General features: G+C 48.4%; 1 protein-coding gene across 5 annotated transcripts; it reads right to left on the bottom strand.

The window, feature by feature from the left end:
• Positions 1 to 528: 528 nt before the first annotated feature.
• On the bottom strand, positions 529 to 25,592 carry FHL1 (four and a half LIM domains 1). 5 transcript variants are annotated; one of them, XM_015860297.2, is made up of 6 exons: positions 25,491 to 25,592; positions 3,916 to 4,097; positions 3,402 to 3,579; positions 3,068 to 3,237; positions 2,293 to 2,479; positions 529 to 1,558 (listed from the first exon to the last, which is right to left on the bottom strand). In XM_015860297.2, the coding sequence occupies exons 2-6, from the start codon at positions 4,069 to 4,071 to the stop codon at positions 1,401 to 1,403; spliced, it is 849 nt and encodes a 282-aa protein (XP_015715783.1). In that variant the 5' UTR covers positions 4,072 to 4,097; positions 25,491 to 25,592; the 3' UTR covers positions 529 to 1,400. The 5 variants fall into 5 exon arrangements, with proteins under 5 accessions (XP_015715783.1, XP_015715785.1, XP_015715782.1 ...); XM_015860299.2 differs by lacking the exon at positions 25,491 to 25,592 and adding an exon at positions 23,230 to 23,358; XM_015860296.2 differs by lacking the exon at positions 25,491 to 25,592 and adding an exon at positions 23,150 to 23,244.
• Between the last annotated feature and the right edge of the window lie 1,298 nt (positions 25,593 to 26,890).

Here is a 26,890-nt window from a genome sequence, read left to right as displayed (position 1 = left end):
CAGGACCAGCATCTTGTTGTTCTAAGGGTAAGTCAGTCTAGCAGCACTCCATGGCCATTGTGGAGCTGTGGCCACCATGGAAACAGCAAGATGCTGTCATTTGTTTGGGGTATTTGTGTTTCTGGTAGGTTCTTGTGTATGAAGGGGAATGACTGAAGCAGCATCCAGTTCATAAATATTACTGTGTGTATCAGCTACCTTGACTGGGGGGTAAAACAAAAGCATGAAAACCCTTCAAACCAGCACATCGGTCACTAAAAGGTAATAGAGGTGTACGGACAGTGGCTGATTGTGTGTTCTTCAAAGGCTTTTTGTCACATAGTCTGGTTTTGGGAGATGGGTCCTCTGTCAATTATGTATTCATTTTCATTAGTTTATGTACATCATTGCTCCAGTCCTCGTGTATCTAAGGACACTGGCAGAACGGCTAACTGACTCTTTCCTGTGTCAAGGTATCAGACTCGATCTCAGCAGCTCAGCCATGAGAGATGTCTATCATATAAGATAGGAAAATGAAAAAAACAACAGTTTTCCAGACTGTAGGAGTCCAGGCAGGCACTGGTCTCATTTTTATTAAATCATAAAACGTACACTGACATGATAGGAGAGCTGTGGTCATCTGAGCTACTGTGAAGGCACTTCTAAATGCACGTGTGTTCTGCAGTAGTTGAAGGAGTTGCTTATTAGCAGATTAATAATTGGGTGTATACAACCTTATTGAAACATAATGTAAAAAAAGCTGGTAAGCAAAACTTTAGGGCAAACCATGCAGAAATCAAAACCAAAACAAGTTCCTGGAAACTTAACTAATGCTAAATTGTACTACCAAAATGCTGTTATATGTATGTAAGATAAAGCCACTCTATATAGTTTGTTGCATCTTGGCATGGTAAATAAGCAAAGGTACTTGTTATTGAGCTGCTGCTCACAGTGTGATATTTGTAATGTACCTGTACTGCAAAAGGATGATAATGGGTCTCTCTAATCTGGGGTACAATGTCTGCATCTCCCTTCCTGAGCTGCATGCTTTGTCAAAACCACTTAGTGTAAGCACCGAGCTTAAACCTATACTAGACAAGATTACAACTAGTTTTGTTTTTAGTTTAAACCACACACAGATTATGGTAGTATTTGGATTTTCTAATGCTAAAATCCAAACGTTCTTTCAAGCCTTTAAACTAATAGTTACTTGAAGGCAAAGTTAGCTTTTTGCAGCAGTACATGCTTTCTTGCTGCAGGAGCTTCAAAGCCCAAACCCAGTATATTCACGCTATTTTAGTTGGTTTTATGCTAAAACTGAAAAAGGTTAAACTCTCAACATGCAAAACCTGCACCTTTACCAGGACTATTCTGAAAAGCGAGGCTTTAAAATCCTTTTTAAACCAGTTGCTGTCTGTTCCTTACAGTCGTTTGGGACACTCAGCACAGTAAATTTTTCCATTATGGCAAACAAAGCGCTTGTTGGCCAGACCACGGGCACACTTTGTGCATTTGAAACAGTAATCATGCCAGGATTCATCTTCGTAGTTAACCACACTGGTTCCTCTTCCAAATCCTGCTAGGAGAGAACACAATTATAGGACGACGATAGTAGCTTTTCCCTTGTCTGGGGAGCCCACCATCCAGCAGATCCTATTCTTACTGCCTCTCATGCTTCTATAGTCTTGCAGACCATAGTCTCAAGTACTGGCCTAAAGTGCAACTGAACTGTGTTGTTTGTTTGCTGCTCTGTAATAATGCAGCTTAGCAAAGGCTTTTCTGCAGTGAGCTTTGTCCCTTGGATTCCTTCTCCAAGGAACAACCAATGTGAAGGAAGGATCAAGACATGGAGCAAGGCAGAGGTTGGGCTGAACAGCCTACCTTGTTCTTACAAGCTCCATCCTCTGAAATGCAAGACTTATGGGATCGAAAGGATAGGACCCCATCTCAGAGCTAAGCTTTGTAGGGTTTGGGGAACCAGTAACTAATGGGGACATGTGAAATACATGAGAAGTACAGCAAATGTCACTTCAGGGCAATAAAAATGCTGCTCTTTTTAGACCTCTGGTTCTGAGACTAAGATTGATGTGTGAATAGTTCCAGCTGGGGCAGTTTTGGAGGAGGTACACTTGAGGAGTGCAAAAGGTAAAAAAGCATGTGAGTTATAGTTAGATCGCTTGTAAATTGCTGGGATAGGGCTTGGGATATTACATCTGCTTTTGGTCTTGGTGGCCTCTGAGCTGCACATCTTTGGGGATCAGAGTTCTGACCTTAAGCACCCCGAGGTTTCAAGATGCATAAAATCCAACATACCTGTAATAGGATTCTTGCAGCCAGCACACTTCTTGGCAACACATTCCTTGTAGCACTCAACACAGTAAAACTGATCCTCTACAGCTGTAAAGCGCTTCCCACCCAATTGCTTCTTGCAGTTGGAGCAAATGAAACACTCAGAATGCCAAGGCTGTTCCTGGTAAGTGAGACCTCCAGAAGTGATGGGCTAAGAGGAAAAGAGCAGGAAAGAGGTTTCAGCAGCAGTACCAAGGAAGAGAGGTGAAACAGACATAAGGTGCTGTGAAGGAAAGCTTTGTCATGGTGAAGGTCACTTGAACATATGCATTAAAATGAAATTGTGCAACACTTGAAGCCTGGAATTTTGCATGCCTGGAGCTTTCATAATAGTTTATCTTATTTTCAATTACTCTGCAATTCTGTCTTAATCAATTGTAAGATTATACAGCAGCTGTTTGACAAAAGCTTGTTTTATGGCTTGAATACACAGTACATACTGGAAAACTTTAAACCACCATAGCCTTGCCATCCCTAAAGCAAGTACAAGGCTAGTGCACATTTGGTTTCAGCAGATAAGCCATTAGCAAACCATGCAGGCCCTGCTCAAGTACAAATGTGCTATAACTAGCTTTGTCACATTCTTTCACTGCTAGCTGTAGCACCGGTATCTTCAGGATGAAATACAGTCAATAGCGCAACTATAAGATGGTTTGTCTACTGTTTTACTCTCCTAGCTTCTAATACACATGCTACAGGCCAGTTCTGGCAGCTGTGGTGGCAAAAGGGAAGGACTTACATTCTTGCATTTAGCACAGGTCTTGGCAAACTTGTGCTCGTGGCAGGAGACACAGTAGAATTCGTCACCCTTCGGGAAGAAGCTCCCAGCTCCAATCACTTGCTTGCACTGGCTGCAAGTGAAACAGTCCTTATGCCAGACCATCTTCTTGTATTCAACATTTTGGTCTCCTACAACAGAAAAAAAAAGAACACTGTAGGTGGGATTTCAGGCCTGTGACAAGCATACAATGACTTCATGCAGCGTAATGGCTGTAGAAGAGATCTGCACGTACAGAACTTAAACAGCTCTTCACAACTTAATTTCTACATCTGATTTTAGTAAGGAGCCTTACCTGCGATGATAGGCTTGAAGCAGCCCTTACACCTGGGTGCATCCTCAGTGGCAGTGCAGTTGCTACACCAGACCTTGTTGTTCTCCCTCAGCATGAAGGGCTCATTGACCAAGGACGTGTAGCACTTGAAGCAGCGGAAGCAGCTGTCATGCCAGTAACGGTTCTTGAAATGCAGCTCCTGGAATGATCAGAAACAGGGAGCAGTAAGCCCTTCTTCTTGCTGAGCGGCATACAACCAAGTTACTGCCCCAATGGTAGTTATCATCACATACAAAAAGCTGCATCTGTGAAGAGCCTAAACGCACTTTGGGATTTGGGGGGTAGCACAAGGTGCTTCAAAGCTAACAACTTTGAGATGTGGGGTTCCATAAGCAAGGGCTACTTTTCATCCTGTGCCTTCCAGTTCAGGTGTATGTTATTATTGCCATAGACATAGCAGCAAACATTTACAAACTGATTTAAGAAATGACAATAATCAGATCCCATGTTCCTCTGAGTGCACCGAAGCAGTTACCTTGGAGTCAGCACCGATGGGTTTCTTGCACTCGATGCAGGTGTTGGCACAGATCTTCTCGAAGCACTTGACGCAGCAGTGGCGGCCCTCCTTCTGCACGTACTTCTTGCCTTGCAGCGAGTCGCGGCAGTAGTGGCAGTCAAAGCGCTCCGACATGGTGCCCACGCTGTAACTGCTGGGCCCTGCGGGAGGGATGGGGGTAAACTTACAACACTGAGGTAACTGTTCTGGCTTGACAAGTGATGAAAAAATGGCTCAGCTATGAGCGTGTGGTGGTGTCGTGTGCCTGAAGGGCTTGTTGCTGGAGAAAGCAGCTTCTGGGACAGCAGAAGTTACCTCAGCAGTTCTATCAGCTCAGTGCTTGATAAAACAAGCCAGCTCTCCGCCACCTGCACCAGCACTAGAGCTTTCCATGTGCCTCCAGGATAGGTTAACACACCATTGGGCTCAGGATCTGGGCTGACTCCTGGGGCCACCCAGCTTTCTGGAAGCACCGTGCTTGCAGTTAGCACAAGCAGTGTTTTAGTAACGCAAATATTTTCCTTGGCCTTAATAGCCATCCAAGATATGAATGCTAGATTTCTGCCTACAAAGAGGCAGGATGGGCTCTGGCCAAACACAGAAACGCAGCTCTCAGCCTCCTGGAGAATGACCTGCTGTGTTTGCTTGCCCCATGGCTCAGGGAAGAGCAGGGCCACACGACAGCCTTTCCCTGTCACCTTATTCAGAGGAAGAACACCAGACTGTTTTGGTTCATGTCAAGCAGGGATAATGGTACCTAATCACTCACAATGACTTGGGTCATCATGGTGGACCCGCTGCAGCCCTGGCGAGATCCTGGCTGAGGCACCGCCTAATTTGTGTCCAGAAATCACCGCCAACCAAGAGCGGAGCAGAATAGTTTCCATGCTTCCAGCCCAAGCCTGCAGCCAGCTGCAGCCCTCCAAGGCCTTTTGTGCCAAATACTTGTGCAGCTTCCAGCTGTCTCTGTCACTGGGCTTTCATATACAAAGTCACGAGGAACAAAAAAAAAACCAAGAAAATATCTCCCTACACTTAATGAAATGCAGCAGATCCCTGCCTTTCCACATGCCCTTCCTCAGAGGAAGCCTACAGAGCTCACAGGCCAGGCTCAGCACCCAGATGGAGCCAGGGCACCAAGAAGTTCAGATATTCTTTTCCTGACAGAGCTGAAGCACCAGCATGGACTGAAGGAAGGAAGCGGTCAGGCCGTGTGGGGTAGCTGTCATCCCAGGAATAGCTGCACAGTGCCCATCACTTGCCTGCTGGGTGCTGCGTAGGCAGCCCTACCACTTTATGGCACGAGCACCTGCTTACACAACAGCTACTTGGGCACCTGCCCACCCCAGTAATTCAAGAATTACCATCAACCGCATAACCCAGGCTGCCAGCCATGGAATCACTGCTAAGCCCCTGCTCATCAAACACGAGCATGCATCAGATTGAGCAAGCCCTGACCCAGGCACAACCACACCAACACCAGCCTGAGCTGCAGATCAAGCTGGAGCGTTTCTGCTCCAGAAACCAGGACAGATGATCCCAGGGAGAACAGTGTGGCACACGGAGGCTGCAGCACAGGCAGGGGCCAGGTTCACTCCCTTTCCCTTCCTTAGAACTAAGTGAAGTGGGACAGAGGCCGAGCTGGCCAAGGTTGCGCTCTGTGGGGGCTGGGGCTGGAACTGCTGTTTGGCCAAGGTCAGGAGACGGCCACGTCCTGCTGACAGCCACGCCAAGGGCTGTGTTTGTACTGCTTCAAGGAAGTGAAACAAACAAACAGCTGGGAAACATGGAAACTATGCGAGCCACCTCCAGCCCTGCTGAGCTTCATCAAGCGAGCGGGTTTTATTTAGAAGAAATGCAGTTGCACAGAGTCCAGAGCAAATGGTATCTTAACGTTCTTCATCTCAGGTTTGGGTTTGCTTTCAAGCAGAACATGTAATTGCGAGCATATGGCTCAAGGAGTAACACAACCCTGTGTTCCTGTGTAACACAACACGTGCTGACATGGGAAACATTTATGACAGCAGCTCTGAGCCTCACACACAATTAACACAGGGTCTGGCAGCCCGCAGGAGCTTTTGCCCACCTTGAGCCATCTCACGGCCCAAAAGCTGGACTCAGAAACCAGGCAGTGGTGATGGAAATGGAGGAAAAGCATGGACAGACTTGAACGGTTCTCCAGCCCGGGATGATGTCCCCATGCAGAGGATGCTATGCTGAAGAGGAGCAGATTAGGAGACAAATTGCAAGCATCTGGTGAAGGGCTAAATGCACTACATGCCTATCCCTACACAGCCTGCAGGGCCCTCAATAAAGGGCTCAAGGAAAATCCTGCAGTACTTTAATTCTCTTCCCGTTCTTACCCCAGAGCTCAGACTTCCCAGACAGAAGCATCACCAGTTTCCCAAAAGTTACTCCAGAAACTTTCTCCGCTTCCCTCTCCCACCAGCCCTGGCAGCGCACTGTCTAAATGCAGCTCCCTGATGAATTTGGCTACAGCTAAAGGGCAGATAGCCAAACCAGTGGCCTTCTCAAGTATCAGGGCATTTGGCACAAAGACCCATTGGAATTCAACACTAACATTCACCTGAGCATAGAGGTACAAGTTAACCCAAAGGAGCATCTGCTACTTTTCAAAAGCAGCCCCTCAGCCCTCAGACAGCACTTGGTCTTTCAAAAGTCTCCAATAATTGGGCCCTAGGTCTGCCTACAGCCAGTCGTAAGGGCTATGTCTGTAAGGCATCAGGCTTTGGGATGGAAATGGTGCAGATCTAACAAGTGAAGCAATTGCATTAACACCGACCCTACTCGTCCCTTCAGTTCCCATGGACCCTATGCTGGTTCATCCTGATTCAGTCAAGCTGTATATCACCATCAAGCCCCTACACCATGACATGGCACGGAACAAATTAAATCATAGCACTTTGCAAACAATGCTGAAGCATAGCTGATAAGCAAAGCACTTAGCACAGGGCGTGTGTTAATGTCTCCAGGGAACGTGTTTCAATGTGATAAACCACCAAGGAAGAACTTGAAGTGTGGTCTCTAAAACCAACCAGGGAAACTGTACTTAAACCTTACGGACTTACTGCCTTTACCCTTTCTCCAGGGTAGGAAGGAAGAGGCCAAAGCTGTTGACCCTCTGCTGGGGTGTGGATACACTGTGAAAGAGCAGTTGCCTTTTGGCTCTCCATCAGCTTTGTTTTCCTCATCAGACAGCTCCTGTACCACTGGGCAGTGACAACAACTGCCTGTCTGGGCTCAGGACCTGGCACTTCCTGGTGTGTCACCTGAGTGTCTACTCAGCGTTCTTGCAGGCAGTTTTGTGTATTTTGCTATAAGAACCAGGGAATACCCTCAAAAGAAGGGAACTATTAATCAGAAAGGAAGAGAGGTGCTCAGGTCTGCATCTCAAGGTCACCGGCACAGTGACTGGACAACATCTATTCCTTTCTGTTGGCTTTACATATCCCATGCAGGTCATTTTTGCTGGGAGGGTTGGCAGTAAAGAGCAAAGATCCGTGCTCTCTCGCTGCCAGGCTGGGGCACGTGTGAGTCTCATAGTCTATAATTCAAACATTAGTCTGTTGATAGAAGAGAATCTTCTTTATTTAGAACAAGAACAGCTCCAAGTTCCTCAGGCTGCTGCCAAAATCATCCCCTACGGTCCTATTGCCACCATGTCTGAGCACATCTCTATCATTATTAAATCCTGTCAGTTTCCCAGGGGAGAAGGGACGTGCTATTTAAAAACACACGCACTTCTACACTTAATACGGAGCTCAGCTAAGGCTAACAAAGCTCCTGGCGTACACAGCACCACTGCTCAGAGCAGGGCTGAGCACTTAGGCAGCCTTAGTGTAAGCCTTTCAAAATGACCTAAGTCAGCTAAAGCAAAGTTCTGTTTGGCACCTAACTGTGGCTGTCTTCTCCCCAACTACACCCCATGCCTGGTGTCCCCAGGGACAAGACACGAGGTTTTCTCTCACTGCATGGCTCAAGCCCCTCTGCAGGCATGGCAGAACCCCATGGGAGATGCCCTGGGGATTGGGGCTCCATGCTGGTCCAGAAACAGACACTGACTTAAAACTCAGTGGTGTCAGCACATGCTCAGCACTAGCACTTTGTATCACAGCTTGTGCTGGAAGAGCAGACCCTGCCTGTGGTTCGGGAGATGCTGCCACATCCATCTGCCTGGCAGCAAGGCCAGATAGAGGTTCCTTGTTCAGCCCTGAGGGGTGGGATGTTTCTACACCCTCTGACAGGAGCACAAGACTTCAGGTATCGCTGCTGTCATTGCTTCATCTGCGCAGTGCATCCCAGTTTGCATGCTGGCTATTTCAGCTTGTATTGATTGTCAAGGAGCTAGAGCATGCAGTGCTTTGGTGAGCAACCCTGGTTACTTGTCCAATGAGTTCAGTAAAACAGGAACTGGGACTCAGCTCTGTCTCATCTCAGTGTAGTGCCTGAACCACCAACAAGAGGCACATGCATAATAAAAATAACATCAGTGCTGTGTGTGTGTGTGTTAATTGTGATCAGCGCTTGAAGCACTTGGACTAGAACCACTCCAATGCCAAACAAAGCCTGGGCCCTGCACCAGAGAACATCTACACCAAGGAAGATGACAAAGACATCTGGAAGTACGGACCCAGCCCTCCCACAGCAGCAAACACAAAGCACATCCAAAGCACACTGCAGGTAGACGAAGCCACTGCCACCTGTGCCCCTCGCTGCCCTGCTCCCAGCACTGGTCCCACACACTGCTACCATTAGTCCCATTCACCACCACTAGTCAAAGCTGCAGGTTGCAGAGACGTAAAACCACATTCAAATGAATTATTTCTCTAGAGTCAGACGCCCTTAGCAAAATTTTCTTCCCCATTTACCACACAGAGCATACATGCAGACAGCAGCGTGTCCACGTTACCTGTGTGCCTGTGGAAAGCCATGATTACCAGCCCAAAGTCACAAGCAACAGAGTGCACAGTCTCTTGGCTGATCAGAAGCTCCCCCGTTTGATAACATACATTTAAACGAAGGCTATTAATACGGACAGGACTCCTACCAGATGTCCACTCCCCTCCCCAGAGATCACAACCTTAATCCCCCTTGAAAATTCTTACCATTTTAGGTGATCTGAGGGAGAAGAATAGGATCGAGAGACCTCTGTAGGCAACATGTAAATACCTGCCCTGCTACTCAGCACCCAAATTAGTCCCAAAGGCAGAGAGTGCCTCAGGAACTTGACCCCATGCTAGTACTATTTGGCCTTGGCTTTAGAGCTAGATTGTGTCTCATATCAGTCCTGAGCTAAATAACAGACCTGGCATTAATTCTGACCCCTGTTGCCCAAGGGAAGAGGAGAATCACAGCCCCCAGGGCCAGCAGGGCTGCGGTGGAAGGAATCAGCCCCAGACCACACATAGGGGCTGTCCCCTGGCTGTAGGGCCCAGAGCAGCCATAGGCTGTATCTTTGGGGACACAGCTGAGAGCCTGGGAAGCACCAAAAGGTACATTCATGGGAGCTGGACTTGTCTTCAAGGCAAGCTGAAGTCTTGGTAAAACCACCATGCCTGGGCCTCCTCCAGCTTTTACTCTAAAGCAGCTCAAGGCATTAATCATCCAAAGCAAACAAGTCCCTGAAGTGCAGCACTTAAAAAGCCAGGTTTCATGTTCATGGGGCTTCTCTAGTATCTAACAGCACAGCTGGGCTCCCTCCCCCGTGGGATTACAGAGCCCTGGCTGGTGCCTCTGCCCTCTTTGCCCACATGCCCACGAAGCTCTGTACACAATTTGAACCCACACAACTACTTCCACCTGAGCCATGGCACGGAGCAGAGGGCAGAGGGAGCTCTGCTTCGGGGCTCTCCTGCATGGAGGTATGTGGGCTGAGGCAGCTCCACAGCCCTGTTCTCCAGGTCACGCAGCCAGCAGCACTGTGTGCACTCGGGGCTGCGGCCAGGGCCGCCCAGCTGCTAATCCTGCTTCGACACTGACTCAGTGCACGGCCGTGGGAAAGGCAGTTAACCTCCTGACAGCCAGTGTTTATCATTCACAGGCCAACACAGCGCTGTCTGGCCTTTGAGCAGCCACACAACAGCACATCTCTGCTCCTCACCAAGGATGGCACGAGCTCATCACCATAGTGCATGATGCACAGAGCCTTCAGCCCAGCACTGGGCTGTATGGGTGTCATCAGTACACGTGCAAGGTCAGCATCATCCCAGCATCCTCATGTTTTCAACGTTGCCTGGAAAAATCACACTTGCCAGCATGCCATCCCTGAACAGACCACCATGGACCCACTCATGTAGCAGTTTGAGGCTGGGAAATGTGCTAAAGGACAAGCACACCAAAATCCCTTGGACTAGGAAAAGCCTTACTTTACTCTGCCCCAGCTCACCTATAAGCTCTTGCAAACTGTTTGAATAATTCAGATGGTAACAGGAACCGCAACAACTGCTGTTTTCCTGTGCTAATCTTGCAGTGCACAGTGTAATATTTACAGACATGAGTTCATTTTTGGCAATACATGTCAAGTTAGCACCATTAACCATTCTCAAAGAGCTGACGCATTCCCACATGGCTCTCATTTCTTACTTCCCCCTAGGATACCCTCTGTTTTCAATCACAGAGAACAGCCTTTGCTCCCCATCCTGAACTGCAGCACAGCACTGCCAGGTCCCACCCAGAGGTGGCTGCAGTCCAGCTGCGGTGCAGCAGCATCTCAGGTACTTGGCCATCAAAATGCTTCATGTGCACAAATGAATTTGCAGCAACAACAGGCATGGGCTGGAAGAGGTGGCAGGGAGGAAGCTCAACCAAACAACAGGAGCAGGACGCAGGAATATGATACTGCTGCCCATAAAGTTTCACCATGAGTCTCCATGCAGCAGCATTTTACTGCACAGCTCAGCCTGGCAATTCCCCAAAAGCATTCCATAATAACAAGGACATTTTGCTTGAATTTGTGGCCTCCTGGGCCAGTGCAGCAGGGACAGGCTGGGAACAAGCCTTACTGAGAGGACAGGGCTGCTCTTGTATGTTTTTTGTCTCATTTTAGCCGTATGACCTTGGGTAATTCCCATCTCCCCCCACGGGTCTAATTCATCCCTGCAAGCCCAGCTCCTTCTGAATGCAATTAAACACACCAGTGGCGCAAGGTACAGCACAAGCACCAAGGAGGGACACTGTCTCCCTGTGGATCACGACATGGAACTGAAGCTACCAGGAAAGACAGCACGTCCAAGAGAAAGGAGGGGAGTCCCTACCGACAGCACATCCCACTCCCAAGCACAACGCACAGCCGTATGCAGTATCACCATGAGGCCCCTGCTCCCACCCCATCCATGCCACCACTCTGTGCCAGAGCTGGGCAGAGAGGAAGGAGTGCTGTGAGCACACAGCAGGGCACGCAGGTTTGGGTTTTCATGTCTTTAGCATGAAGTGTGTCCTGTGGGTTTTCAGCACAGCAGGATCTGGACACAGTGATCCCACCGCACAGGTCTGACTGCAGAGCAGCATGGCTGGCACATAGTGTCATCTGCTCGGATAGACAAATGATTCACATTGTGCTTTCCAGAGTATTTTCTTGCCTTAACAATCCTGCCAGAAAAGGTCTGGGCGTCTCAGCTTGCCCACACATCCTGCTGTCACTCAAGAGGCTGTGGGTCCTAAATAGAGCCAGTGGAACCCAGGCATTGATGAACTATTAGTCACCATCATCAAAGAAAGAAGCAGGGAGCAGTAAATACGAGCAGGAAGGGGGCACCTGTCCACTTCTTTGGCTAACACTTCACCTTCTGCTCCTATGGGCTCCTATGCTTTGCAATGCACAGTGAACCTGCACAGAAAAGCACAGCAGTGATTCAGCCACTCCATGTGAAAGCAAAGCAAGAGCCCAGGTTTCCTTCCAGGTGGTGGAAGGACCACGGAGTGGTGTTTGCACTGGGAGGGCTATAAGCAGACAGCCCCACAAAGAGAGGGAACAAGGATGATTTCCTTCCTACTGTGCTGACCTCAAGCCCAGAGACTGGAATCCTACCCACGTGGCTGGGTCCTTCCACCCAGGGGAAGCTTTTAGGATCAACGACGGAGATATGGCACTGTGGAAGTGGGATTAAGCTGATAAGAAGACATGCACAAGGTAGACAGCCCTCCATGAACTCAGATGTAACGTAAGTAGAAACAAAGGGGGGAAAAGAAAGGAGGATAAGAAAAGAGGGAAAAAAATAAGATGTAGTAACAGACAGGAAGGAATGGCACAGTGATAATGGACTGGAAACAGAGGGATCTGAAAAACAGCAGAACTGGGAAGATATAAGCTGGGTTTTTCCCATCTGCCTCCATCCACAGGCTGGACTGGTTCCAGAACTATTCCCATGGCAGCTCCAAGTTTATTTCCCTGCTTCCATCTGCTCTGCAGCTCCCCTCCACACAGCTCCGACTGGCACTTGTTCCCATCACCTGTTGCTGACATGGCAGCCCTTCAGTGGTTGCTGAAAGCCAAGTGACACCACAGCTCGAGCAGAGCATCTGTGTATAAATCAAGAGCTGCTTTGTAGAGACAAGCTCTCTCCTTGCCTGCACTGGAGATGGAGAACAGAACCACAGAGACCTGCAGCAAAGGGACAGAGCACCTGGCCAGGCAGCATGACAGCCTATTCCAGAAGAAACAAGCTCTGATATGTATGCACAGCAATATAACCTTATTGTACCCATAAAATAGCCACTTGTGTTGGGGCTTCACCAGGCTGTTAGTGAGCCATCAGTGAAATAATATTTCACAGCCTCCAGTGTGCTCTCTGCATTCCTAATTGCTTTCAGTTCATTCTTTGCTGGCTGAGCAACGCTGTCCCCTCAGTGAAGTTAAACAGCTCACTGTGATGAGCACAGAGGTTCAACTATTAGTTTGCATCACTGCCTGAACACTGGGTCATTCACCTTCCCTGGAAATCTACACGTTATGGATCAGAAATATTTCCCAGCATACACTATGTGAGCATCCTGCATTCACTCAGCACTTGTGAAACACTCAGGATAAACAGCTTCAGCTGAGGTGGTCAGGAAGCGTCTAAACATTGCTTTTGGTCATACGGTCTGATTTTGGGTGGTCCTGCCTGGAGCCAGGAGTTGGACTCTATAATCCTTGTGAGTCCCTCCAGCTCAGGATATTCTGTGATTCTATGAGATGGGCTATGCAGATTCTTCTCAGAAAGGGGCCATGCAAAAGCACACTGCCCAGCTATGGGTGAAGACAACACCGTTTCAATGAGAAGGACACGTCCTTCCTAGCACTGGCATACAACTAGTGAAGACTCCCTGGCATCCAGCACACCATCAAAGCACTGCCCGAACTTGGCACAAGTGCTAAGGCCATGTCCCGAGCTCTGATTTCAAGGTGGCGGGATCCAGCCCCGGCATATATAGGTTTATCATAGCAGTCAGCCCATCACCGTGAGCATGGGATGGTCACCTCCTGCAAGATTAGCATTTGGCTGTCTGTGCTTTCAGTTGTTAGATGGCACTGGTGGCTGAAAGGACCAAATCACCCTTGTTACGTGGTCATCTTTAAAAATAACCTTTCCCAAAGCCCCACAGTGCATAACCCTGCATCCATCTCAGCCAGAGGAGATCAGCTTGCACGGCTGATGAGGTATTTTTGGGCACTCTGACTAATTGTCAGCACATATGCCGTGCATTCTTTACAAGGAAAAACAAAGCTGCAAAGTCCCCTCCAGTGAAGCCTATGGAGTTGGGTGAGTCACAGAAGTTATTCTCAGCCACCTGGGTTTGGTTCCATGTCTGGCTCCAGAGAAGCATATATGAAAATGGAGGAAGGGTCCACTTCCTTGCGTCCTGATGCCAACAAAAAGGCTGAGCCAGGCTGGGCCACACCACATCACAAGGGCAGAAATGAAAACCCTTCACACCTTGGAGCGGCTCCAAAGCCACAGCTGTTTTTGTTGGCACCACCTCACATAGGCACTCACTGGATGTGCCAGGGGATGCGCTCCAGAGCAAGCAGAGGAGAGGTCTTTCACTTGAGGAGGCCCACAGCACACACACACCTGTAAGAGCCTCCTGAGACCTCAGTAGATCTTCACCCCGAGGCCCATTTAAGCCAGCACTCACCCAGCTCTATTTCTCTGTACAGATCATTATTACCTGAGCACACCTTCAGACCAGGTGCTGTTTCAATGCTCCGACCCCACTGCCATCTCACCCCCTGCTTGCTGGCCCACACTCTTCTGCTTTCCCCTTCTCTTGCTCCTTTTGTTCAGCAGAAGCACTGCCCAAAGCACACACATCTCAAAGTGACCAGAGCTCTCTGGTCTCCACCAGTGCCTTCTGCATATCTTTCCCTTAAGCTGCACAGCAGTTTCCACTGAGAATAAACGTTGTCAATTCAATTTCTAATAGTGGCACTAAAACGTATGAACCATTTCTCTGCAGCCAAGGATAATATTTCTAAATTGCTTGTGTGATACAGGAATGTAAATCTCCCTTTTCATAACGCGATAAGGATCTCAGGTCTCCTTGGAAATCGTGGCGGATGAGAGCTGGGCAAGGACCATGCTGAAAAGTGCTCTCCACGGGTTGGTTAGAAAACACCGATTCCAATTAAAATTTAAAGAAAAGGAAAAAGAAAAAGGAACTAATATCTTTCAGTGGGGTTAGGATTCAGCTACAGCCAAAACCAGAGGGACACAGCCCTTGGCCCTGGTATGCAGTGCCCCAGCTGAGCACCCCACCTACAGGATGGGATTACGCTGCTGAATTAAATTTGCTCCCCATTTGCCAGAGCTGCAAATGCCTTCATCCCCACATCCCAGGGACTGCAGGAGCAGTTGGACATCCCCCCTCCTCTCCCATGCTCCCTCCACAGGCCTCATAGCAGAGTGGCACAGCATTACTATCACTTCTCTCTCTCAAAGCAATGGGCAAAGCCTGTGGGATGCTACATTTCTCAGGCAGAAAGCTTAGGATAAGAAAAATAAGATTCTTAGAAGCGTGCTTGAATTGAAACATAGAAATTAAGTGGAGTTGGTACAACTGCTTAAGTGCTTCATTAAGGCATCCTCTGCTCTGCAGCTGGATCTGGGCCCAAAACTTTTTCAAGTAGGAGTGAGACAATAAATTGAGGCACAGTGAGTAACACAGTCTGCAAAGGGAAGCGGCCCTTTTCAGTACAATTGCTGCTGGCTGTCAAACAACAACCCAAGTCAAACCAATAGAGGGTCGGCTCCACACAAAGAAAAAGCAGCGTTAATTGCACACGTGTGCCAGAGAAAACCATCAAAAAGCTAAAGCAGATGTGAAACAGCAGCCTGCTTTCTTTTAAAACCAACTTGTGCAGCAGCACTGCCCGAGGGCCCACAAGCACCAATGTCCTGCTGTGAGCAGTGCAGGGCAATGGGGAAAACACAAAGTTACCCAAACCTTGAGGATTTCTCCAGCAATAACAAGGATCAATAACAAGGAATGGGTTGGGACTCCAGCAATAACATGGCATGGGGTGGGACTCCAGCATCACCTTGCTATTGGCCTAAGTTCTCTTCCCAGCTGTGCAAGCCCACTTGGTCAAAGCTGCTCACATTAAAATCACCTTCTTTCAAATACCAACATGCTCTAAACTCTGGAGTTCCCTGATGCCATTCCCTGGTGCTGCCCACAGTGCCAATAGACTCAGCTGTGTCCCCAGCACGTTTCCCATGTGGCTCCAGAGAGCAGCTAACAAAATCCGCCCCCAGGCCTGGAAGAGACTTGAAAGAACACAGAGACCTGACACTCTGCGCCTATAAAATTATAATAAAAGGCTTCCAGAACATAAAAATACCCCTGCTGAAACCAACGTGCTTTTTATAGACACAGCCTTTGTCCCTTGCTCCAGCATGCGTTTGGCTAAGTGATGCCATTAATCCAAGAACAGATTGTGTTTTTGCATCATGTGAGTACGTTCAAGGATTATGTTTCGGTTGCTCAGCTTCTGCCTGTATTGGTGCTGTTAATAACTGTTATCTGCTTTTAATCACCAGTACCTTTGTCTTAAAGGATAGAGTGAACTGGGTCTCAAGCCTCCTGCACACCCCCACCACCGAGCCCAGGCCTTGTGTCTATCTCGGAGCAACATTGCAGAGGGCACGAGGAGAGCAAGAGCAGCAGCTCAGGGTGCTGCAGCCATCTCTGTGGGTGCCACCAGAAAGGGGAAAGCAGTGCTGTGTGGGGGCACTGCAGGGATGGGCAGATGCAGAAAGCTGCCATAATGAAATAACATAGAATCATGCAGTGGCTTGGGTTGGAAGGGATCCCAAGGACCATCCGGTTCCAAACCCCCTGCCACAGACAGGGCCATAAGCCTCCAGATGTGGTTCTAGACCAGGCTGCCCAGGGACCCATTAACCTGGTCTTGAGCATTTCCAAAGATGGAGCATCCTAAAACTCTCTGGGCAGCCTGTTCCAGCACCTCACCACTCACTGTGAAGACCTTCTCCCTGACACCCAGTCTAAACCTTCCCTCCTTGAGCTTACAACGATACGCTGTCACTAATCTCAGACAAGTCCAGGTCTTGGCTCTGTTCTGGTTACTTAACCTGGTAACACTTCAGGGTGCAATTATGACAGAACCCACATTTTCAAGCCCTTACCCAGGGTGTATTGCAGAAGGTGGGTGAGGTTTTACCAACACGAGATAGGGGATATGTGGGAACACAAGAAGGACTGCACGGAGCAGCAGCTGCGGAGCAAGATAAACAGCACAAGAACCAAGGACACCTCGAGGAGAAGAAAGAGCAGCTCACAGCCATGGTCCCACCAGGAAACCACTGCTGTATTTCCAGGAATTGCGAAGGCCTGCGCTCAGCCACAGCCCCACACACCACCCCCTGCACGAGCTCATTTGCAAGGCAAAAGCTGTCTGGCAAAGCAGCACACACAGTGTCCAAATGCAGGCCCAGCAGACAGCATTCCTGGCACTGGCTCCCTTTCCATCCGGCTGCTCCAGCTCAGGGGATGAGCTCATCGCTATTTCAGGTTGCATTTGCACTTGGCAATCTCCCTGGTAACCAAAACAAATTACTCATTGGTTTATAGCAGATTTATTGGTTGTTTGTTTCAGCCTTGAGTGAAGTACACAGAGAGTGTCACTACACCATGTCCAAAAGCTCGTAGGACGGTATTTACAGCCATTGCTATGGGGATGGGTCACGTTAGCTTGGGAGGTCAGGGGAAAAGCTAATCATGAACCTGGCCCCAATGAGATGAAATGGCAAAAAGCAGGCACATGGCATGGTGGGAGCTCAGGTGTTGCTGCACAGCAGGCTCGGGCTGTCCCAGACAGCAGGCAGGTGTCAGTCACCTCCAACACAGCAAAACAAGCCAGAGAGAGGCTGCTTGCAGTCCTCCCCAGCCAGAAATCCCTCCCCAAACAGGTATCTGACCGCCTCAGTTCCACTAACACAGCTCTCCTCAGCTCCATTTCACAAGTCAGAACCATGAGGACACAAGCCAGTTATAGGATCCACTGCCTGCTTATACTCTTGGACAAGAATTTTCCCCCCATTCATCAAAGGCACCAGCACAAAGGGCAGGGAGAAGCCAAGGAAGCAGGACTAACCTCACTGTTATTTGCCTGCAGATTACTCAAAAGAAATCAGAGGTGCCCATTTCATCCACGGCTCCAAACCCAAGCCATGATACAGCTCAGAAGTTGCCCCAACTGTCTCATAAATTTCATGAGGGATATTTGGGCTTCTATTCATTTTACTGAATGTATTTTTGCAAGACTCTACCCAGATGGGCTCAGTCCTGCAAGATAAAACATTTGGAAGCCCTGCAGATAGGCAACCATCATATAAAGGAGAAGGGAAGATTTCAGCAGGAGGTGGACGACATGTCTGTGAATATTAGATCAAAATAAGACACTTTAATCCCTGCCAAGCAACTTTGTGTCCCCGTGGGGTGAGCATGGGCTGCGTCCTGGTCCTGCTCCCATGCTACTTCCAAAGGCAGCACTGACATGCTTTATCTATCAAGCAGCATTTACCTGGCAGGCTGCTCCAGAGTGGAAGCGTGACTGGCTTTCAGTCAGCAGAGCAGGGGTAGACAGGAAACAGCATTTGCATGTGTTGAGTGAGATATATAGCTCTGTGTATTTTTAAAGCGAGATGAGACCAGAGAGAGAGGGAGGGATTCTTGCACCCTTGACTGCTCATTACTGCCTCGCCTGTGGAACTGTTGGAAGCACGTCCAGGTCAAGACAACGCCTAGAGATCATCAGGGAATTCTCAAGTGGAAGCAAATCAGTAGGAATTACTCATACATCTGCATCAGGACTGAATTAGAACCACACAGCCCTGCGCTTCTGGAGGTGCTGCCTGCATTGCGTTCTCTCGAACCACCAATAGCACTGCGGTAAATGCTGTACAGAAGAGCAGGACATAGCGCCAAGCCCCTGGGATGCTAACAGGATCCTAACAGAGCCCCTGCAGGTTGTTCATCAGTGGACATCACCCAGATGGTTCACGTGGCACATCACCAGATTGGGTAAGTCGCACTGAATAACACTGAGCCCAGCAGGACAGCACACAGCTGTACCACGGCAGCCCATCCTGTGGGATGTAGGTAGTCCTGAGGATGGCACATATGGGATGCTTTTAAAAAGCCCTCTGATGTGCGAACAGGAGCAGGGGTGAGCCAAGGGGTGAAGAATGAAGTGGAAAAGACTCAAAGGTCCAAAAATGAGATGATAAGACAGAAGCTGGAAAGGCAGGCAGTGCCTCAGAAGTGACTAACTCCATGCCTTTGCTCCAGTGTTTATTATAGGAAAGAAGAGATAAGAAAGGCAGCTAGTGGTAACAACTGCCAGGGGCAGCCAATCCCAATCTAAACAAGCAGCAAATGCCATGCAAGCAGCCCGCCGACTCAGAACGGTTCCTGCAGCTTGGGGCATTTCTTTAGAATAAATACATTACTTTCTCCCATCCACCTCAGCACCCTATCGGGGATGGGGAAGCTGTGCTTTGAGCGGTTTCATAGCTACTCTTTGGGGTACTGCGGTCAGGGACAATTAAAAGCCTATCAAAACTGAATATTCCCCACTGAAGGCACTAAGGAAGAGCTGGGAGCCAAATCTGAGCACAAAAGCCAACTTGGAGCCACTGTGAGTTTAGTGTGTTGACCATTATTTTTCTTAGCAAGGGAAGAAAGGCACATCCAGCATGTTAGTTCAGAATACAGTCTTGGGGAACTGAGTGTTTGTTGGTGGGTTCTTTTTTGCTGCCACTGGCCAAACAAAACAATTCTTGCGGTGCCAGAAGCTCTGAATCCTCTGCTGCTTGGACAATGGTGTCACACAGGAGAGCTTGCAAACTGGTGCAACTACTTTGTCACTACAGCTAGCTTGCAAAAGCTTCAAGCAAAATAAGTGGATTGTCAATCTCTACACCAAGTTTGCCTCCCAGAAGGAGCCCTTAGCACATCCAGCACACACAAGTGTTTGCTAGCAACACTTCATGATGCAGATGCCACTGGAATCAGCTATCGTCCATAGCTGCCCCATCCCAAAGCATCAGGGTCTCCGATGTCTTAAAGGCAAACAGAAGGAAAAGCATTTCTCAGCTATTTCTCCCATTCTTCCCACCAAGTACATCACAAATGTACAGACAGATGTCAGAACAAACTCATTTTACTGTGGTTCTACAGCTCAGCAAGAAGTAAGCCGGCTCCAATATGCTTCATTTGCAATCACTGAACTCCAAGATACACCTGTCAGGCAGCCTCCTGCGAGGCAGATTTCAGTCTCCTCTATTCTATGAGCAGAAATATATTAGAAACAAGGAAGTGGAAAGGCTGCCCTGCAGTGCTTATTCCAGCAGGAATGGTCTTTTCCTGTTCTTCACTGGAGGTCTGGGTGACAACACGCAATCCCAGCAGAACATAAATGCACCCACCACTTTAATCCCTCCGAGTTAGCAGCTGCTCACTGTGCACTCATGTGCCAAGCAGGCAGGAGACAGCAGAGCTTTCCACCTCCAGCTCTCTCACACCACACAGGAGAGAGCCATCACAAAGCTCACCAAGCATGAGGTTCAGCTCAAGCAGGCACACCCCTGAAACGAGTGGATCGTCTGAAAACACCATTCTGTGCTCATCTGTCAGCAGTCTGAAGTGAAGAGGTTTTGAATTTCCTACTTGCAAAAACAATGCAGTTCTGCAATACCATTCCAACCAAAATTGTAACTTTGCCTTAAAGTTTCCAGTCAGGCACACAACAAAACACCACCATGTCCACCCTGGGCTGCAGCTCCCACACTGTTGGGAACCCTGTACAGCCTCACCCAGGACACGTTTAATCTCACTCCAGCATGCCCATGGTGCAAGCCTTGCCCTGCTTTTGAATAGCTCCTAAGCCCTAAAAGACTTTTTAACCTTGTCCTGCCATAGAATGTGATGTGCCTGGGGCTGGCTCCGTGCTGCTGGCCTCCAACAGCACCAGAGCACGCAGGTCAGAGCTGAAGCACGCTGGGCTGTATCCACGTGTGACCCCAAGGGATACCCCAGTGCCTTTGCTCCTATGTGCTGCCAAGTGCTGCAGACGGGGTTTCGCCAGAGCCTGGGGATTAAAGTACTGAAGCCAGAAGATATGGCACAGTTCTCCTAAAACTATGCCGCAGAAGTGGAAACAAAGCATTTATCTAAATAGCATTTAATCCTTTAGAGTCCTCTTGTCTCAAGAGCCATCTGGTTAAAATTCCTCTCCAAATCAGGGTATCTAAATGAAACATGAGGTCTTTTTCTTCCTCCCACACTCCCTCTGCCAAAGTCAGACATGAAATATCTGATCTCAGACACTTTAACTTTGTTATCATCCCTGTCTGGAGTTTTCCATATCAAAATGAAGGAAAAAAAGTCACACTGAATGAAGCTGAAGCATTTGAGCTGCACAGCTTACAGTGTGTTTTTTAATTAAAAAAATGTGACAGGCCGAATCTGGAAATGTTTCTTATATAGACATTATTTCCGTTACCTTCTCAAGCAAAAGTAATTCTACATAACTAAAGTTAGAGAACCATATCTGAAATCTCAGCATTGCTATCGAAATTACCCAGCGCTGTTCCCAGAGTGGGACTGAGATCAAAAGAGCATCACTCACATAGGTCACTGCTGAGGAGATGATAGTGTTCCTGGCTCACATCATCATTATCTCCACTGGAGCACGTGCCCCAGCCTCAGTGTGCTAGGAGCTGTGTGCTCACAGCACTGGCAGCAAGTACAAGTTTCCAAGACAGAGATGGAGGGGGCAATCGCTCAGCCATGATACCCAGGAACCATGGAATATCATGCAACAACCCTGTTTTCACAAGGTATTACACAAAAAGGAATATTTTTCTTCCCTGGGACAAGTAACAGAGTTATTTAAAGCTTGTGTTATATGCCAGTGCAACAGACAGAGACTATATGATATATAGAGTATATGAGCCTAGATCAGGGCTAAAGCGCATCCTGCAGCATCCTTCCCTCTTTTATGAGCACGGACCCAACAGAGCTCCACCAGCTGCCCCGTGCCACACATCTCCATTTTCCATTCATGGTGCAGTTCGATGGAGAGGCTGCTTCCGAAACAGAGGCCAGCCAAGATGGGCTGGAGAGTGTTTATATTCAAGTGTATGAGTACCATAAACACTGCCTCCTTTTGAACAGCTGCCTTTATTTACATCCAGGCAGAGGATTATATCAGCGTAGGTGGAGGCCAGCCATCATTCACAGAAGGGAATGACTTCTGTTAGAAATGCTCTAAGAGCCCAATCCAATACACCTCTGCTGGCCAAAGCTCCCCAAGAGGAGATCAAGTCAGATAGCAGCTGTAAACCCCAGCCCTGACAGGGTCCCTCCAAGCTCCAGTCCCAGACCTGAACAGTTGGATTTCTGCTGCTTTGAGCTCTTGGTTTTAGCACCTGCACCTTTGTTGTTCCAACAGGTATTACTCAGTAAGGAATTGGTCTGTGCTCTTTAAGGGGAAATTAGGAACTGGTTTGTATTCAAGAATTAGGAAAAAACACAGAGGGTGTTGTCACTGCAATGAAGCATGCGGGTGCTTTTATCATTAGCATTTAAACTTCCTTTTTTAAAGCCATATTTGGTTGCTCCATCAGCTATTTGCTTCATACATCATAGCTTAAGAATTGATGGAGTTTCCTTTGTGAAGTTTTCTTAAGCAGAAAGCACTTCCTCTCAAAACAAGGTAAAACTAATTGGTAGATGGATTGCTCTAATCATTTTTTCCCTTTCGTGTGCTATTTACAAAGCACCCCATCCATATCTAAGGCACAGACCAGCACCAGCTGCACCAGAATCTCATGCATTAACTTATCTCATGGGCAGCTGCTAAAGAAAAGGTTGATGACAGAAACACCCATCTTGCAAACACATCCGTGAATAGTTTCACCCATCCAGGCAGTTCCACAAATACAGATAGAGAGGAGGGCGCAGCGTTTAGGTAAAGAGAAAGGTGTTTGCTTTCAGATGGGGACGGCTGTGAGTGCCACTGGTTAGAAAATGTGCAATTGTTGATACTTCATAATATAGAAAGAAAGCAGTGACAGTTCCTAGCTGAAAGCTGGATTTCCACATCCCTCAGCTCTGTCCCAACCAGCATTCTCCCTTGGTACAGTGGGCATAACTCCCATCTTTCCAAGAACATCAGATCACCTGAGCTGCCGACAGAACAGCTGCTGCTGGTTTGCTTATTTCCTCCCCAGCTGTTAATAACCACTTCAAACAGGCAAAGCTGATTCCCTGCCTTGGAGAGCCCTGCTGACAGCTCACACACAGCTCTACACCACTGCAAACACACCCAAACACCCACTTAGCTGGGAAGCAGAGAGAAAAGTTCTATTTATACCCCAGTGGCTGCCTGCATTCTCAAAGCCATCACCTTAACGGGGTGGGGGGGGGGGAAATAAGAGAAATGAGATGCAAGAGAAATCAGAAGCAAGAATTTAGATAAATACCCCAACCAGAATACCCCCAAAGCAGAGGCAGTCTCCCATGAGGAAACTGCTTGCTAAAAAGACTGCTTTAGAAGTACATTCTGCACTCACAGACTTCCCGTTTCCCCCAGTCCCGCTCACTATCCTTCCCCAGCCAATTCCCCAGCCAAGCAGCCCCAAGGCAAAGAGAGGAACCAGCACGAGCCCTGAAATCCAAAGACCTGTGGAACGCAGGATGCTGAAATGCTCCCTGCTCAGCGAGAGGATGCTCGAGAAGAGTGAGACAGAGGCGTGTGCTTACTGGCAGCTGGAGAGCCCGGAGCTGGGAAGGGATGGAGCACACTCCCCGTGCAGCTGTGCTGTGGGCAGGACGTAGGAGAGCTTCGGTCCAGGGCTGAGCCTCCAGCCCCTGGCTGGACAGCTGCTGCTTTGACACTTATAGCAGGGAGGCGCGTTGCAAAAAATTAATCCAGCCAATAGCACCAGTCCTGCCCAGGGAGCAGCTGGAGGTGGGGGGAACAGCCTGCTCCTCCCAGGGCCTCTGCACCAGCACTTTGTGGGTTGGAAAACCCAACCAGCTATGGCATTTGGCCAGCATCACTCCCCTTGTTGCTGGTAACCATGGGGTTCACCAGGCTGGGCAAAGCACTGCTAACCCACAGTGATTCCAGAGCACTTTACACATAAAAAAAAATGCAGCACCAAATCTTTGTATGGGGGGAGAATTGTTGTCAGTCTCCCATTCTGTCCAAGCAACCCTCTCCCAAACCTAAAGCATCTCCTGCCACACCTTGTGTCACCATCAAGTTCATGGATGGATATCCAGGGCAGAAAACAAACAGGAGGGATGTGCATCAAGGCAGCAGACCACAGGGAGTGGGGGAACACAGCTCAAGCGGTGCCAGAAGACGAGCATTTTCTTTTAAGACATGAGAAATGGAACTGTCAGGTAGCAAATGATTCCTACATTTAAACACACTTGCCCATTGAAGCTGCACCGCAGCAGGCAAATCTGACAGCATTCATTCTATTGTCTTTTCCCCCTAATTTCTCCATCCCTGATCCTATTTGTTTTCTGCTCGTAGCTTCCAACCTTCTCCCACTTTCCTCCATGTTCCTATTGGATACATAGTCTGGCAAGTTCACTTTCCACAGGAGGTGCTTGGGTTGCCTTACACTTAGGTTCTATGTGGTACCTTAGAGAAGCACAGAGCTTCTCAGTAAGGATGGGAGAAGCAGGGCACCCTTATGGGTGTGCTGGAGAGACCACAGATACCCCTGGAAAGCAGAGCACGATACCTGGTCTGAAAAATTCCTGTTTCCTTTGTAAACAGAAACACTGTGAGAGCAAACTCCCCCCTTATAAAAGCATTTGCATTTTTGTGCATCACCTTTTTCATGCTAACAAGCAAGTCCCACATTTTTCCAATATCCCCGCAGCCCACATTAACAGTGTTGCTGAGGTTCACAGCTCAGGTTGCCACCACTTGCCAAGAACCTCAGGCTTACATAAAAGACAGACGTGAAACATTATACACTGAAGCTTACATTTGATTTTCATCAGAATCTAAGTAATAGGAGAAGAATCTGACAACAAGCTAGAGCCTAAATTCTAGTGCTTATAGTGGATGTAACCAGTCAGACCAACAGGGACATCAGCAAAATCCTGACCAGAGACCCAGTGCCCCTGCAGCTGTACCCTGGGGGAGCACAGGTTCTGTGGTGAGCAATGAAAGGTACCTGCAGCCCTCCAGCAGCGTGGCAAACAGGAGGCAGTGCATCCCAACAGCAGCCAGAGGTTGTCTGGAAATGTAGATGCTATCCATGACCAATGCAAATTAGAGGTTTCACTGCCCAATCCTATACACCAACCATCACCAAAAACAGCTCTAAGGTACAGTGTCTATTGCCTAATGGAGCAGCAGCTAAATAACCAAACAGCACGACAGTATTTGCAGGCTCAGACCTTAAATCTAAAGATCTAAGGCAACCAGTATACCTGACACCAAAGGACTTAAGCACTCTTAGCCTCACGCACATCTAAATAGCAGCTTAATTCTGTTTGGAAATTAAACAGAAGATGATTTAGAGTGCATGGACAGCACATAACTAAAGTCAAGGAAGAAGCACTCCAGTTGGTATTGCAGATAATACGACATAGCGCTATAAAAGCCTCTGCCAAAGTGATGTACCGAGCAAGAATGCACTGCAAAAATGACACAATCCATTTCACAGGGTTGAGGCAGCTCCGAGTGCTATCACCACTGCTTGGTGAGGAACATCACTGCTTATTGGGCACACTGATTTTTGGCAAACACAGTGTAAAAAAAAAAAAATCCAAGAAGAAGAAAAGGAATCCAATGTATCTCTGACCAGCTATCCAAACAAAATGAACTCTGAAGCACTTAAAACTGAGTCGGCTGCATTACTCACCCAAAAGCCAACTGCTGGGAAACTTTATTTGGAAATAGTGGAGCACATAAAACTGCTTCAGAGCAGAGCAGTGCTGGAAGGAGCCCCAAAGAGCAGGAGAAAGACCCAAGGCCAAAGCAAAGGGCTAACCTGAGTGCAGGGAGCTGGTCCACACCACGAAGGAACAGATGTCGTAGATCTCAGACACCGTGGATCTCCAATCTGCTTTAATTCAATCACTCAGCAGCTGCAGAGCGAGGAATCTTCTATGCAGTCAGGCCCATTTTTGCACATGAAAACCATTTTGAGGTGTATCCATGCAGAATGAGGGTCCTGCATCTCTTGGGTAGCCTTGGCAGTCCTCCTCTGCCACACCAAGCCAGAACAGCTCTCCAGGCCAGCAGGGACATCCTATCCTCACAGCATGCGAAAACCCAGCAACCATAACCCGGGCAGCACCCAGCCCCCTCCTGCTTCCTCCCTTCCTTCCCCTCCCAGCTGCTCACTCCAGGTGGGACAATTACCAGTTCCTCTCTCCAACCCTCTCCAGGCAAACACCCTTGGTTTGGCACAAACACAACCCCCTCATCCTCCCAGTGCCTGAGAGCAGGAAACATTCCTCTGGTGGAAAAAGGGAAGGAACAAAGCAAGGGAAGAGATACAGCAGTCTCCGTGCCTGCCATTTTGTGGCCTTGGTGGCAGCTCTGGCCAAGCTGGGTCGGTGCCTACAGCAGATGAGCCTCACCTGCAGGCAGACCTCAGCAACACATTGCCAAGCAGGAGAAGTAATGGAAAAGCTGAAGTGTTTCAGAGTCATTCCTCTCAGGGAGCAAAGAAGGGTGGGGCTTTGGGAATTTTATAACGGTGTGGATAAAGCATCAGTGATGTAAACCCTTTTTCCATGGAGTTTAATGCAGAGACTGCTGAGCTGTCAGGCTCTGTGCCAGGCGCACCTCTGTAAAGCAAAGGCATTGGTCAAGCAGAAAGCAGAGCCTGAGGAGCAGCGTTCAGCCCTCCTTGCAGCCAGCAAACCTCAACAGGAGGTGAGTGCTGCATATTTCCACCTCCCTGGGGTGGACCATCAGCCCAGCAAAGGCCTGTTCGTGTGCTCATCTTTAAAGAAAACATTATTTGACCACGGCCTTGCTAGCTGGAGAAGCTAAAGCAATACACTGCAGGCAGCAAACCCATCCAGGTGCAGCTTGGGTTTGTTTGATTTTTCTCAGCAGGTGACAAACTGCAAAGCAGAGAGCACCGCTTTTTCTGCAGTAAAACCCATCTTTGTATACCATGTAATTCTTCCTGCTGCTGTGGTTTGGGCATTATACACATGCACACATTAGACAGAGGCATTACATTACTACCAGTGGGCATCAATGGACCCTTTTCCATCAGGGCCACCTGCCAAGGATGCAGGAGGAGGTTCTGAGTGCAGCAGGCAGGCAGTAAGATGACAAGAGGGCTGTGGCTGCTGCTACACTACTCTGCTTGCCACCCTTTAATGCCAAAATACATCTGTAGCACAGCCCTGCAATGCCATCAGCAAACCT

This window comes from Coturnix japonica, chromosome 4 (genome assembly GCF_001577835.2).
Source record: "Coturnix japonica isolate 7356 chromosome 4, Coturnix japonica 2.1, whole genome shotgun sequence".
In the NCBI taxonomy this organism is placed as follows: Eukaryota; Metazoa; Chordata; class Aves; order Galliformes; family Phasianidae; genus Coturnix; species Coturnix japonica.
This window is presented reverse-complemented; position numbering and strand designations above follow the sequence as displayed.

What these genes read in the sequence shown, in the direction of transcription:
- FHL1 (XM_015860293.2), bottom strand. Translation starts at nt 8,888, where the DNA reads ATGGCTTTCCACAGGCACACAG. An exon ending in CCTGTGCTAAATGCAAGAAT is followed by an intron (nt 2,480 to 3,067) that starts GTAAGTCCTTCC and finishes TTTTCCTCTTAG; the next exon opens with CCCATCACTTCTGGAGGTCT. An exon ending in CTGCAAGAATCCTATTACAG is followed by an intron (nt 1,559 to 2,292) that starts GTATGTTGGATT and finishes GTTCTCTCCTAG; the next exon opens with CAGGATTTGGAAGAGGAACC.